The 13663-nt window shown below is 44.1% G+C and overlaps 1 protein-coding gene across 6 annotated transcripts in view; it reads left to right on the top strand.

Annotated features, from left to right (window-relative positions):
• The first annotated feature begins 1162 nt into the window (after window positions 1–1162).
• TRIM9 (tripartite motif containing 9) overlaps window positions 1163–13663 on the top strand; it is a 110538-nt gene continuing 98037 nt past the window's right edge. For 2 of the 6 annotated variants that reach the window (XM_047738461.1, XM_047738460.1), the window contains exon 1: window positions 1163–2441. In XM_047738461.1, coding sequence (XP_047594417.1) covers window positions 1620–2441 — 822 coding nt within the window. In that variant the 5' untranslated portion in view covers window positions 1163–1619. The remainder of the gene's footprint in view (window positions 2442–13663) is intronic. The other 4 variants (XM_047738464.1, XM_047738463.1, XM_047738465.1 and 1 more) reach the window with 3 other exon arrangements.

The raw sequence follows: 13663 nt of genomic DNA, 5'->3' as shown, positions 1-13663 counted from the left end.
GGAAGAGTTTTTGCCATTTATTTATGAATCACTCAGCAAAAGGCAGCCATGTACTACTTCAAATAAGATGCTATCTCAGAATGTCACCGTCACTTGACTCGAAGATTTTTCTTTCTGTTTTTTCTTTTTTTTGGGGGGGGGGGGAGGAGGTCCTCCTCCTCCTGCAACATCAAATCAACAGTTCTGTGGGCAAGGGACAGGACCAGATATCTCCATCAATATTTGGTAAGAGGGAGAAGAAGGGTGCTTAATATATGAGGACTAACACTAGATCTCGCCCCCATACCCCTACCTGCACCCCTCCACCAGCACCATCACCCAACGCACTTCACTGGAGCAAACAGAAACAACCCACCATTCTGAAGCTGTGGTAAACGCTCAGGCCACGTGACACTGAATAATGCTGTTTGCATTCAAACACTGAGACTCCGCAGTGACACAGTAATTCATCTGCAGCTAGTTACAAAACTGTGGGCACTGAGAAATAGGCAACCCGTACTGAGCCAAAGGTACTGCTGGCCTCGCGGAAGCTCAGCCAGATGCTGAGAGCAGGGTGACAGCACGGTTTTGGGAGGCAGGGAGAGTGAAGAGGGGAGAGAGGCACGTTCACACCATAAGGTTCACACCGCACTCTGAGAAGCCTCTGGGCCGAGCCTGAATTTAAAGCGGGAAATGAAGGGGCCGACAGAGATGTTAACTAATATACTGAGCCTTCACATCGGTCGCCTAGCTTCAATTTCACGGCAACACTAAGAAATTGGTATTATTATTAATCCCCTCTTAGACCCTAGGGGCTGAGGCTGAAAGAAGCAAAGAGGCTCTTCCTGGGGCTTACGCCCCGCGCGCCAGACTCCCAGGAGGCGGGAGCGCCCGGGCCGCGCTGCACCGCTTTTCTGGAAGGGAGAAAAGCGGGGCTGCGGCACAAAAACCTCGGTCTGGGTGAGGCGCCAGCCCAAGCTGCCAGCCCCGGAAGGAGAAGGGGGGGTCTCGCAGGCGCGCGGCCCTCGCGGGTGGTAGGTCGGCACGGAGACCAGAGCTGGAAGCCAAACGCAGACAGTAGGCGAGAAGCACCAACCCCCTCCGCCCGCCTACTCGCAGCGGGGAGGGGTTTCTCACGCCCCCTGCTCCTGGGTGACTGCACCGGAGGTCGGAAGGAAGCGGGGCGAGGGATGAGTCATCCCGCCTAATTCCTCCTTCCCGGTCCCTCGCCTCCGCACGCCGGCCCCCTCCAGAGATGGAGCAGCCAGGAGCGAAGACTCGCTCTTCCTCAGAGTCCGCTACCAAACCCCCTGTGGCTTGCAGAAGAGAGGGGAAGGACGGGGCGTGTGGCCAATGAGAGCTTCGCCCTCTCGCCGCCGGCCAATGGGCCGCTGTTTACAGGGTAGGGCGGGACTAGGAGGGGGCGGTCCGGGGCTCGCGCGCGGCGTCGCGGTCCCGTGGCTCACTGAGAGAGTGGCTCGGTGAGAGAGCGCCTCACAGGGAGTCGGCGCCTAAGCGACGCGGGAAGGCGCCACCGCCGCCGCCGCTGGCCAAGGTGCTGGAAACGACAGGCCGGTCGGCCGCTTCGCCAGCTCAAGCGCCCGTTGCAGCTGCTGCTGCTTCGCTCCAGCTCCGTCCTCATGGAAGAGATGGAAGAAGAGTTAAAATGCCCTGTGTGCGGCTCCTTCTATCGGGAGCCCATCATCCTGCCCTGCTCTCACAATTTATGTCAAGCGTGCGCCCGCAACATCCTGGTACAGACCCCGGAGTCTGAATCCCCCCAGAGCCGTCGGGCCTCAGGCTCCGGGGTCTCCGACTATGACTATCTGGACCTGGACAAGATGAGCCTGTACAGCGAAGCGGACAGCGGCTACGGTTCCTACGGGGGTTTCGCCAGTGCCCCCACTACCCCGTGCCAGAAGTCCCCCAATGGCGTCCGCGTTTTCCCCCCGGCTATGCCGCCACCGGCCACCCACCTGTCACCGGCCTTGGCCCCGGTGCCCCGCAACTCCTGTATCACCTGCCCCCAGTGCCACCGCAGCCTCATCCTGGATGACCGGGGGCTCCGCGGCTTCCCCAAGAACCGCGTCCTGGAAGGGGTAATTGACCGCTACCAGCAGAGCAAAGCCGCAGCCCTCAAGTGCCAGCTCTGCGAGAAGGCGCCTAAGGAGGCCACCGTCATGTGCGAACAGTGCGATGTCTTCTACTGCGATCCGTGCCGCCTGCGCTGCCACCCGCCCCGAGGGCCCCTAGCCAAGCACCGCCTGGTACCCCCGGCCCAGGGCCGCGTGAGCCGGCGGTTGAGCCCGCGCAAGGTCTCCACCTGCACAGACCACGAGCTGGAGAACCACAGCATGTATTGCGTGCAGTGCAAGATGCCTGTGTGCTACCAGTGCTTGGAGGAGGGCAAACACTCCAGCCATGAAGTCAAAGCTCTGGGGGCCATGTGGAAACTGCACAAGGTGAGTCCTAAGAAAACCCACCCCTAACTCCCCTCGCCTCCAGTCCTCGGGTTTTGCAGTCAACCGTCTCCCTTTTGCGCACAGTGCATCCCAGTGGGGGCGCAATGCAGGTTCTCCTGTATCTGCTTCCCCCGTCTGGTGCACTGCAGAAGCGCAGGGGGACCTTATAGCTAGCGCAGGGGAGTTGAATATCCCCAGAGTTGTTGCGGGGATGCCTGAGAACAGGTCTCCCGGGGGGCCCTGCCTAACCCGGGGCGTCCCCTCTCCGCCGCGGAGGCGCACCCTGAGGTGCCCGCCAGCGTACTGGAAAGCGCTGCGTAACTGGGCAGAGGAACGCCAGCGCCCGGGGCTGCCAGGAATGCTCCAGGGCAGATCCGGCTGCGGTCCCCAGGGACGGAGTGGGGGCGGTGCGACCGCGCGAAATGCCGAACGCTGGAGCTGCGGGATAGACTGGCGCTGTGATTCGCGGAGGGGGCGGGGAGAACTCCGCGAGTGGAATACTGATGAGGCCGCGCGGGCCCAGACCCGGGGTCCGCGCTGGAGCGGTTGCGGGACCCGGCGCTTTGCTCCCGGGAGGCGGAGGAGTGGGGAGTGTGTTGCGTGGGGGGGTAAGGGGGGGGGAAGAATACTGTGGTTGCCAAGGCAACAAGGCTTGATGGCGGCGGGTCCTGACCCTCCCGGGGGCTAGGGACCTGGGGCTGAAGTAGCAGGACCAAGGTTTCTGTGTGGTCTAGGTCTGAAACCTAGGCAGATGCGTCTCCCAGGGTGACCCCATCCTCCCAACCACCACAAACGCATTTGTCCAGGATTCAACCCTTTTCCCCTTTCAGTAGTTGTCTTTGACAGCTTTGAGGCACCTGTTACCACCAGATTTATCTTTCTGGTCCCTTTTGATGTGCCTTTACCAATGTTTAGGTAAGCCACTCCTCTGCTGGGAATCCTCCAATTGTCCCCGCATTTCTTAGACAGAGCCTAGAATGGTCCACCAGGACCTGCTTGACATGTACACTCATCGACCTGACCTCATTTCGTCCCACTCATTCCGTTTGCTCCAGCTGCACTGTCCCTCAACCAATAGCAGACGCCTTACAGCCCCCCCCCCCCCGCCGCCCCCGGGCCTTTGCATTCGATGTTCCTTACGCCTGGGACATTCTTACCCAATACCCTGTATTCATTTGCTGGCTCATTCTCTTGCCTCCTTCGGATTGTTGCTCAGATATCACCTTTGCAGTGAGACCCTTCCGAACACAGTTGCTGCCATTAGTCTCAGACACCCCTAACTGGCATGGTATATATTTTAATTATCATGTTATTTTTGTTTTTATCCATTGCTCCCCTCCACATATACTAGAAAATAAGATTCATGAGGAAAAAGATTTTATAATGTTATGCCCACCCTGCCTAGAAGGAAAGGAACCACTCTTGAGGAGATGTGTATAAATTTCAGTTTTAATTTTTAAATAATTTGCTTGATTGGAATGCAAAGGGTAGGGCAGGGATTCAGGATTATTGTAGGGAGATTTTCTTCACATCATTGAGTTTCAAGCCCAAGGTTCAGGTAGGGCAGTAAAGATGGTGTTCAGGCCTCAGCTATGCCCCACTAAGGGTTTCCCAGCATTTCTTGGAGACTAGAAAGGCTAGCCTCTGAGAGAGTCCATGGAGTTAAGGCTGGAATATTGGTATTTTATTTACAGCAAGAAAAGAAATAAGATATTAGCATTTTCAGCAATCAGGGAGGTTTTCTCAATTCAGTATTAATTGAATGTGATCCATGTTTACAATTTTTTGTGTTCTCACATATAACCTATTAAATCTTATTTGTACTGATGGAAATTTAAGTCAGCACAAATTTGAGCCCTGCTAGGCACATGCATTTATTTTTAAGACATTTCAACTTATGGGGTGCCTGGGTGGCTCAGTGGTTAAAGCCTCTGCCTTCGGCTCAGGTCACGATCCTAGGGTCCTGGGATTGAGCCTCACATCGGGCTCTCTGCTCAGCAGGGAGCCTGCCTCCTCCTCCTCTCTCTCTCTGCCTGCCTCTCTGCCTACTTGTGATCTGTCTGCCAAAAAAAAAAAAAAATCTTAAAAAAAAGAAATTTCAACTTAACTTTTTAAAAATGATATTTAATTTTGAAAGTTTTCAAAACTTGAGTTCACAGCCAATCTTTTTCTTCATGTTATGATTTCACTCTTAAACTGCTAACTATAGCCCATGGTAAGTTGCCTTCTAAAACTAACCTTGGAACTAAGAAACTAATCACCCTGTATCAAAAAAGAATGGAAGAGTCATACACTAATTAGGATGGTCAAGCCACAGCATGGTTTTTCCGTGAAGAGTCTGTACTTTATCCATTAAAACCAAAAGCAACCCTTTAGTCTTTGTCAAGCCCTCTATAGATTTGAAATTGTTAAATCATTCGTTTTATGGGTAATGGAAATTGTGAGTGGACACTGGTGTGGACTGGGTTGAAATTTGGATGTCTGTTAAAAAAAAAAACAATAATGTCAAAGCCCTTGAGACATGACATAAGTAAGCTTTTAGAAAAGGAAGGTTGGTTTGTTGAAGAAAAAAAAAACCCATTTCTTCTTTGATCTTTTGCACACTTTTTCCAAAATAGTGGATAGGTATAATTTTTGTTCAGTCAATATCAGAATTATTAAACTGCCAAAAAAAATGACAGAATGATGACAGATTTTAACATTTGCTTACCGTCTTAGGAGAACAATGAACATTTTCCCCCATCTTATCTTCTTAATAAGGTTGTTAATGTGTCAACCCTGGATTTTCTCATATAGTCATTTATGTTCTGTTTCCACAAAAATCTCATGGGCCAGAATTACTATGGGCCAGAATTTATATGTCTTTCAAAACATAAGAGAGCAAAGAATTACATTAAGTAGTTTTCCCAAAGTTGGGCAATTAGTTTGTCAACACATGTTATTACTAGACCTGAAAGTTTCCATTAATGTTCTACCATATTAATTAGTCATTTCTACTGATAAAAAATTCTGTGAGTAAGTATTTCCCTCGAGCACAAAGTCCTCATCTTACACATTCAAGACAAAATGGCTGAAATTTATTTTAGAAGAGGTTATAAAAGCAGCTGGTTGAAATTCATTAGTTGTCAATTGACCATTAAAATACTTCTTGCACATATATGACTTTCAAAATCCATGAAAAGTGATACTGCATGAAGTAGCCATATAAGACAAATATCTGGGGCGCCTGGGTGGCTCAGTGGGTTAGAGCCTCTGCCTTTGGCTCAGGTCATGATCCCGGAGTCCTAGGATCGAGCCCCGCAGCGGGCTCTCTGCTTAGCGGGGAGCCTGCTTCCCCCTCTCTCTGCCTGCCTCTCTGCCTACTTGTGATCGCTGTCTGTGAAATAAATAAATAAAATCTTAAAAAAAAAAAAAAGACAAATATCTGATAACAGTTTTCATTTAGTACCAGCACTTGCTATATTCCTTCATACAACTTAGGTTGGTATAAAGAATTGCTACACAAAAAATAATTTTGTAGATACTTTCAAACAGGCAATTGGAACCATTATTACTACTTTGTAATTTTAGCAATTCACATTTCTAAATCTAACTTTATCCTTAAATTCCTGGTGTTTTTTTTATCAATCACTGAATCAGTACATTTGAAACTATTCTGTTGTATTTGTGCCATTGAGCAAAGATTTTCTTTTCTGTATTAAGCTCTCTAAATCTTGTCTCAAAAGTTATTTTTCTTTTACTTTTTTTAAGTGAAGATTTGCAATTTAAGCAAATTTTTTTTTTATTTTTAAAAATATTTTATTTATTTATCTTAGAGTAAGAGCCAGTATGTGGGGGGCGGGGATGGTTTAGAGGGGGAAGGAGAAGGACAAGAAACTCCTGCCCTGAGTGCAGAACCCCTGGCGGGACCCAGTCCCACAACCCTGAGATCATGACCTGAGCTGAAACCAGAGTCACATGCTCAACTGACTGAGGCATCCAGGTACCCCAGCAACAGTTTAAAATTTTAATCAGTTATGCTTTAATTTTCAAAGTATTCTGGAAAAAATATCTGCTTTGTGGTATGTTGGCATTTCATCAAATATTTATGTAGCAAAGTGTGTTATTTAATGTAACTAAAATGGTAGTTAACTATCAGCAGTAAACACAATATAATCTAGATGTTCCTATGATACATATAACAGGTAGCAGATATTCATGTTTTTTATATTTTTAAAATTTACATCTAGTACAATCAGAACACTCTGTGCACAGTGGTACAAATATTAGGAGAATGAGTCAGACAAGTTGGTTGTTCCTCTTTGTACTGAGACATAATAGTAAGAGCAAGATGACAGGGGATCCCATTCCAGACATGATACTGCCACTTACTTGCTAATAACTTGAAGCAAATCTCGTAACTTCCATGCTTCCTACACACAAATCTATATTTGTGGAAATATTTTGAAAAAAATAATTTAAATGTTTATAACTTACTCATTTCAGTTTGGCACAAGAGGTTTTTGTTTGTTTGTTTGTTTGTTTTTTAAAGATTTTATTTATTTATTTGACAGAGAGAGTGAGCAGAGGCAGATAGAGTGACAGGCAGAGGCAGAGGGAGAAGCAGGCCCCCCGCTGAGCAAGGAGCCCGATGTGGGACTCGATCCCAGGAGGCTGGGATCACGACCTGAGCCGAAGGCAGCTGCTCAACCAATTGAGCCACCCAGGCGTCCCAAGAGAAGAGTTTTATGTAAAGCAAAAGTTGTTGTCTCACTAGTCAGTAATTATTTCCTAAAAACCTCATCCTCCAGTTTGGGATACTTTGCTTGTTCCTGTCAGAGTACAGGATGCAGTGAAAAGCTATTGTTGAAGGTGGCCCAAAAGGGTGAACTACACACCTCCATGGGTCCAGAGAATACTCAGTTGAAGTAAGCACAAAGAATAAAAACACTACAGAAAAATTTATTTATATATTAAACAAAGGCATTTTGTTTTTCAATAACGATGCTAAAATGATAGTTGGTATCACTGTTTTGTCAGATTCTCCAAAGAAGACAGTGTTCTCACTCTGAAGTAACAGAACTTGTTCTTCCCATATATCCCATAAAACAGTGTTATTAACTGAAATTTCAGGCAAGTCACAGTTTACATAAAAAGAAAATTATCATAGCTACCTGTTATTGACTAATAAGAATAATGCACAAAAATTATCCTTACTTTCAGTACAGTATATTCTCTCATCTAAGTATTTCTCGAAGTGTGTGTATGCATACAACTCAACCTTGGCATGGAGGAGGACAGACGCATTACATGGTAAAAATTAAGAACAAAATAGGTCTAAATAATATCATTGTTATCTATTTTACCAGGGACTCTTAGTTATAAGGAACAGAAAACCCACTTAGGTGATCTCAGAGGATTTCCTGGGGAATGAAACAAGTCAACTCTCAAGGAAAGCAGAACTAGAAAGGTAGAAACTAAGTTTATTTTCTGTATCAGCCAGGTTGGACTAAGTTATGCTACAGTAACAATTTCCTAATCTCAGTGAATTACAACAATAGTATATAATTTCTCACTCCCCTCAATGCCCACTGGGAATCAGCTGTGGCCCTTCTCCACATCTTCCTATTCTTGAACTTAAGCTGAAAGAGCATGTTTGGAACATGTCAACCTTATAATAGAGGGAGGAGAACAAAACACAGCTACTCAATAGCACTTCAATTTTCTACTCAGATGTGGCGCATCACTTCTGCTTATATTGATTGGCTAAAACAAGTCATGTGGCCACACCTGAAGGCCATACTGTAGCAAATACACTCTTCCCACAGAAGAACACCAGAAAAGGACCCTATAATGGGGGCTGGAAAATACTTAGAACAAATAATATAATATGCCACATATTTAACTCTCTCATCTCTGCTGCTTTCTCTTGCAATGGGCCTCTCTGTCCTGCACAAGTCCTGACAGGACTCCTCTAGCCCCGAGGCAGCATGGCATTTTAGTACAATTTTCCACTGTCATCTAGCTAGAGTGTCTCTTCACATTTTCAACTTTAGAGAAAGAATCTGATTGGCTCAGCTTGCATCAGGTAATGATTGATGACTGTCCAGGCCATGACCCAACCCCTTTGGTGAGGTAGATGTAGAAGCCTAGGCTGAGACAAGTGAGATACTCACCTCAGCAGCATAACTTAACAGGGCACCAAAACTCAGCAATCAAGATAAAAAAAACAGTGTAATGCCATATCTTAAAAAATAAAAATAAATGCAAGAAATCCATGATCAACAAAATGTCAACATTTTAAATAAAGGCAAGATCAGTAACAGTATGGCCATGCTGAGCCATACTAGACCCTGAGTCAAAAGGAAAAACCAAGGGCGCCTGGGTGGCTCAGTGGGTTAAGCCTCTGCCTTCGGCTCAGGTCATGATCTCAGGGTCCTGGGATCGAGCCCCGCATTGGGCTCTCTGCTCAGCGGGGAGCCTGCTTCTCCCTCTCTCTCTCTGTCTGCCTCTGCCTACCTGTGATCTCTGTCTGTCAAATAAATAAATAAAATCTTTAAAAAAAAAAAAAAAAGGAAAAACCAAGATCAGTCCTGTCTTTGTTTCCTATCTTGACTTTTGTTCATCAAAGAATCCTTACATTAATTTTTATTTTTTAAAAATGCCACATTAAAATAGTATTGATGTTGATTCCTGAGGTTTTTGGCACTCCCTTAAATTCCACATCTGAGGAGAGTGCCTCACTCCCCTCCTCCAGCCCTGGTCCTGAGGGACAGAGTCACATGATACAACACCTGGCTCCTAGTTTACTGTACACCCAGAGAGAAGCTCCACACAGAATGCCTCAGAGAGCAGCGGGGGTAGGGAGGCATTGACCAGCATTCTGGTACAATCTCAGAAGAAGCCATGCTGGGTGCAGAAGAAAGCATTTTGCTCTACTTGCATCTTCCACATTTCAGCTACAGCACTAATCTATTGAGCTGCTTTGACAGTGATGCAGTAGAGTTGATGATGATGAAAGAAAGGACAGGAAAGTGTAGAGAGAGCACTGAGAACTGGAGCTCAGTGCTTGCTCTCCACAGCAATGCTCCACCACCAAGTGGTTTGTGTTATCACTGTCCTGTACTCTGGTGAACATGGTCATATCAGAGCAAAGCAGTCCCTCACTTCACTTATGTTTGAGTAGAGGAAGGAGGACAGAAGATGCCATAACATGATTTTGTACTCACTATGGGTACCTCTTTGAAAGTCTGTGGTTGGACTGGGAGTGGGAGAAAAATAAAACCACGGTTTCCTGTCGGTAATTTCGTCTATTTATTAGAAGGAAAGAAGAGTGTTAGTAACCATGGAGTTCAGTGTTTTGTGTTTTTTGTCTTTTGGCTTCCTAACAGCAGCACTCTTCTTGCTCTAGTTAAATGCTTCCCCTCACCACCTTATTCCTACCTCTTCCTAGTCCCTGTGGTGGGCTGCAATCCAGGGCCCTGCCTTATCTGGCCATGTGGAAGGGCATGGGACATAGGCCTGACCAGTCATCATTCCCTATCCCCCTGGTCAAAGTGATTAATTTAAAAGATTAACACGTACTCAAGCTCGTTCAATCAGAGTCCTTTTCTGAGGTTTATATATACTGAGTCAAGGACAGAGGAGTCTTGCTTTCCTCTGGACATGTTGTAGCTGGAATAAAAAAAGCCAGGAGCTGTCTGTGTCCATGCCTCTTCCTCCTACCACTACATCAGTAGAAGAAAATAAGGCAACCCACAGAAATACAGAGCTGAGAAATGGAGAGAGAATTCTGAGAACAGTAATTAAGCCTTTGGAACATGTCATGAGTGCAGCCAGCTACCCCCTCCTGCCTTCTGAGTTACCCAAGTCAGTAAACCTCCCCACCTTTTTTAGCTCTAGCTAGTTTATTTCAGCTACTTTCAACTGAGAAGTCCTCACTTATAAAAGCATATGAATTAACACATGTGAACATTTATATTTGAAAATATCCTTATTCATTCTAGATATTGTCTCTAAAATACTATACTTAGAAGGCTGCATTCTGATGCCAAAAACAAAAACAAAAATGGAAAGCAGTTTCGATTCAATGAAGCAGAAATTATATGATATTTAATCTAATGCTATTTACCCATTCACTAACTGCGTAGCCTGTACTAGCTTTTTGGGCAATAGGCTGGACAGAGAGCTTCTGAAATCAGACTTCTGCTAATAATCAGTTTTATTTGTTTTCAAAGGCAGGAAACCTCTGAAGATATACATCTTGCTTTGACCTGTTCTTTAGGTCATAATTTCTCAAATTGTGTTCCCGCAAAGTTTCCATACTTAAATAATTTTGAGACTCTCTGCTCAAACATGCTCCTGGTGGTTCATGTTGTACATTATTACATCAGTGTACTGATCCATTCTGCAGCAAAGAAAACTGCTAGAATCTTTTTTTAAACATTTTATTTATTTGACAGACAGAGATCACAAGTAGGCAGAGAAGCAGGCAGGGAGAGAGGAGGAAGCAGGCTCCCTGCTGAGCAGAGAGCCTGATGCAGGGCTCTATCCCAGGACTCTGGGATCATGACCCGAGCTGAAGGCAGAGGCTTTAACCCACTGAGCCACCCAGGCACCCCTAATCTAGAATTTTCTAAACTTATTTGACTTTGGAAACTATTTTTTATTTATTTTCTCATTTTTTCCCCAGCTTTATTGAGATATCACTCATATGTATAATATATATACATTATATTTATGTATATGTATATAACATATATATAACATAGGTAAGTTAAAGATATACAAAGTGATGATTTGATATGTGTATATATGTGAAATGATTGCCACAATATGTTTTGTTAGCATCTCTATCCCCTCACATAATTACCTTTTTTGTAAGTGTGTAGAGATAACTTTTAAGAATTATACTCTTAGCTTTCAAGTATATAATACTGTGTTGTAAATTATAGTCACCATACTGGATAGATCCCTAGAACTTATTCATCTTATAGCTGGAAATTTGTACCATTTGACCAATATCTTCCATTTCTTCAGTCCTCAGCCCCTAACAACCACCATTCTATTCTCTATTTCTTTGGATTCAGCTTTTTTTAGTTTCCACATGTAAGTGAGAACATACAGTATTGGTCTTTCTCTGACTTATTGCACTTAGCATAATGGCCTCCAGGTCCATCTTTGATGTTGCAAAAGGCAGAATTTAAAGGAAATTCTTTAAATTCTTTAAAATTTATGGCTGCATAATATTCCTGTGTGTGTGTGTGTGTGTGTGTGTGTGTGTGTGTACCACATTTTCTTGATCCATTGATCCATTCATCTGCTGATGGTCACTTCAGCTGTAGAAACCCTTTTTTGGTGCTAAATGAGTTAGGGAAATACTATTCTAGACACTGATTAGCTAATAAGCCAGTAAGAAAGTAAGCATTCTTAATTTCTGCTATATGCAGAATAGACTACTCGAAAACTCCAGCCTGTGGATAAATGTCCCAAATAAGACTATCTTTAAATCTTATGTTAATCTTTAAAATAAATATTAAAAGTTAAATTTATGTTACTTTGAATATTAAAACCAAAGATAGAAGTAAAAGCAATTAATATAAGTTTTTTAGTGTTTATATACATATACTCAATATATGTTGCTTCCCTTTTTATTGTAAATAACTGAAAAAATTAGTTTAGGCATCAGTGATACCAAGGTAATATAATTAGAATTAACTGCTTTGGTCTGTTTTTGCCTATTTTTAATCATTGTGTATATGATGCCAAGTGACTTATTTGATTGAGTTTGCTGTTAAATTGCAGTAGATAGAAATAGATTGTTTTTAAAGTACTTAGTAAAACAAAAAAGATGATTTAGCTTGAAGGTTAAAACTCTAAAGGTGCTCCTGGGACAACATATCACAACTTATGAAAGTTAAAAGAGCAGTGCTTTGCTTGTTATATTCCAGGCTTTGCTAATATTTTCAAAATGACATTTGGAGTCAGTTTGTAACCTTGGAAGAAGAGTTAGTGATAAAATGGCCCCCAGCAGTGTACCTAGATTATTAGAGACGATCTAGGTTTTGTCAGCAGCATGTCTAATGTATCCCAAAAGACATTTCAAAGCCAAAAACACTTACTGGGGGTGTTCTCGCAAGCAGTTTCATCACAACCGTAAACTGGGCCCTTGTCTTAAACTGAGAACTCTCTCTCAGAGTGACACTATTCAGAAAAACCCAAGCAGAATGCCCAGAATGCACTTGACACATCATCAGGGAAGTCATCACAATTTCACTTCACCTTAGGATATATTATACATACTGCTGACGAAACCTAGCCTGTCTGCCAGCCCTGTCCTCCAGCATTTTCTTAAACTAGACCTTCAGATCAACTGAGCCAGCCTCACCAGCCTTGCAGCAGACTAGCCTGCTGTTGGGAAGCTAAGTGCTGCTCCCTATTCCCCAGAGTCACTCCTACACCAGCAACACTCTCACCCCAGCTGGGTCGAATTAGAGATACTTTTTTTCCTTAACTGTAGAAAGAGAGTTTTTTTCATTTTGACTCACTCATTTTACGCTGATGAAGCAAGAACACTTGTCTTGAGTTTCTCGTCTTGAATAAATAAGCATCACTGACTTCTGTCTTCCTCAGCATGCCTGTCCCTAAAGACTCACTTACATCATCTCAACTCTTTGCACCTGAATGTCTGAAACAGATCCAGTCATCTCAGTCCCATTCCCTTTCACAATGTGCTCTCAAACTCTTGTATCTTCTATCCACCTACCTCCTCAGCTCCCATCTCTGAGTTCCAACGCTGAGAGCCCCCCATATTATAATTGCATGTTAGAATCTCCCACTGGACCCTACAAAGACTGTCATAGATTATTTCTTATATATCTTTGTTTCCTCCATAATGCTTTTAGTAGATGTTTGAAAAGGTTTAATAAAGAAAAGAGTCAGTAAGAAGATTAATGATTAGCAAATATTCTAATATTCTAAATTTCTCATATTAGCCTAGTAATAATAGTGAAATTTGGAGCCTTCAAGTTTATACTTTTGTTAAAACTTACTGAGCACTTACTCATGCCAGGAACTGTTCTAAGCTGTTTCCAGGCACCTTCTCGTTTAATCTTCGGAATTCACACATTCTTCCTACGAGAAAACTGGGGTACGGAGAGATCATAGAGTCATGCCAGTTTTAAGTGGCAGAGCCAGGGTTTGAATCCAGGCTGCCTGACTCCAGAGCTCACATATTAAACTGC

Source organism: Lutra lutra, chromosome 7 (genome assembly GCF_902655055.1).
Source record: "Lutra lutra chromosome 7, mLutLut1.2, whole genome shotgun sequence".
NCBI lineage: Eukaryota > Metazoa > Chordata > Mammalia > Carnivora > Mustelidae > Lutra > Lutra lutra.
Note: the sequence above shows the minus strand (reverse complement) of the source record. Positions and strands in the feature narration are given on the sequence as shown.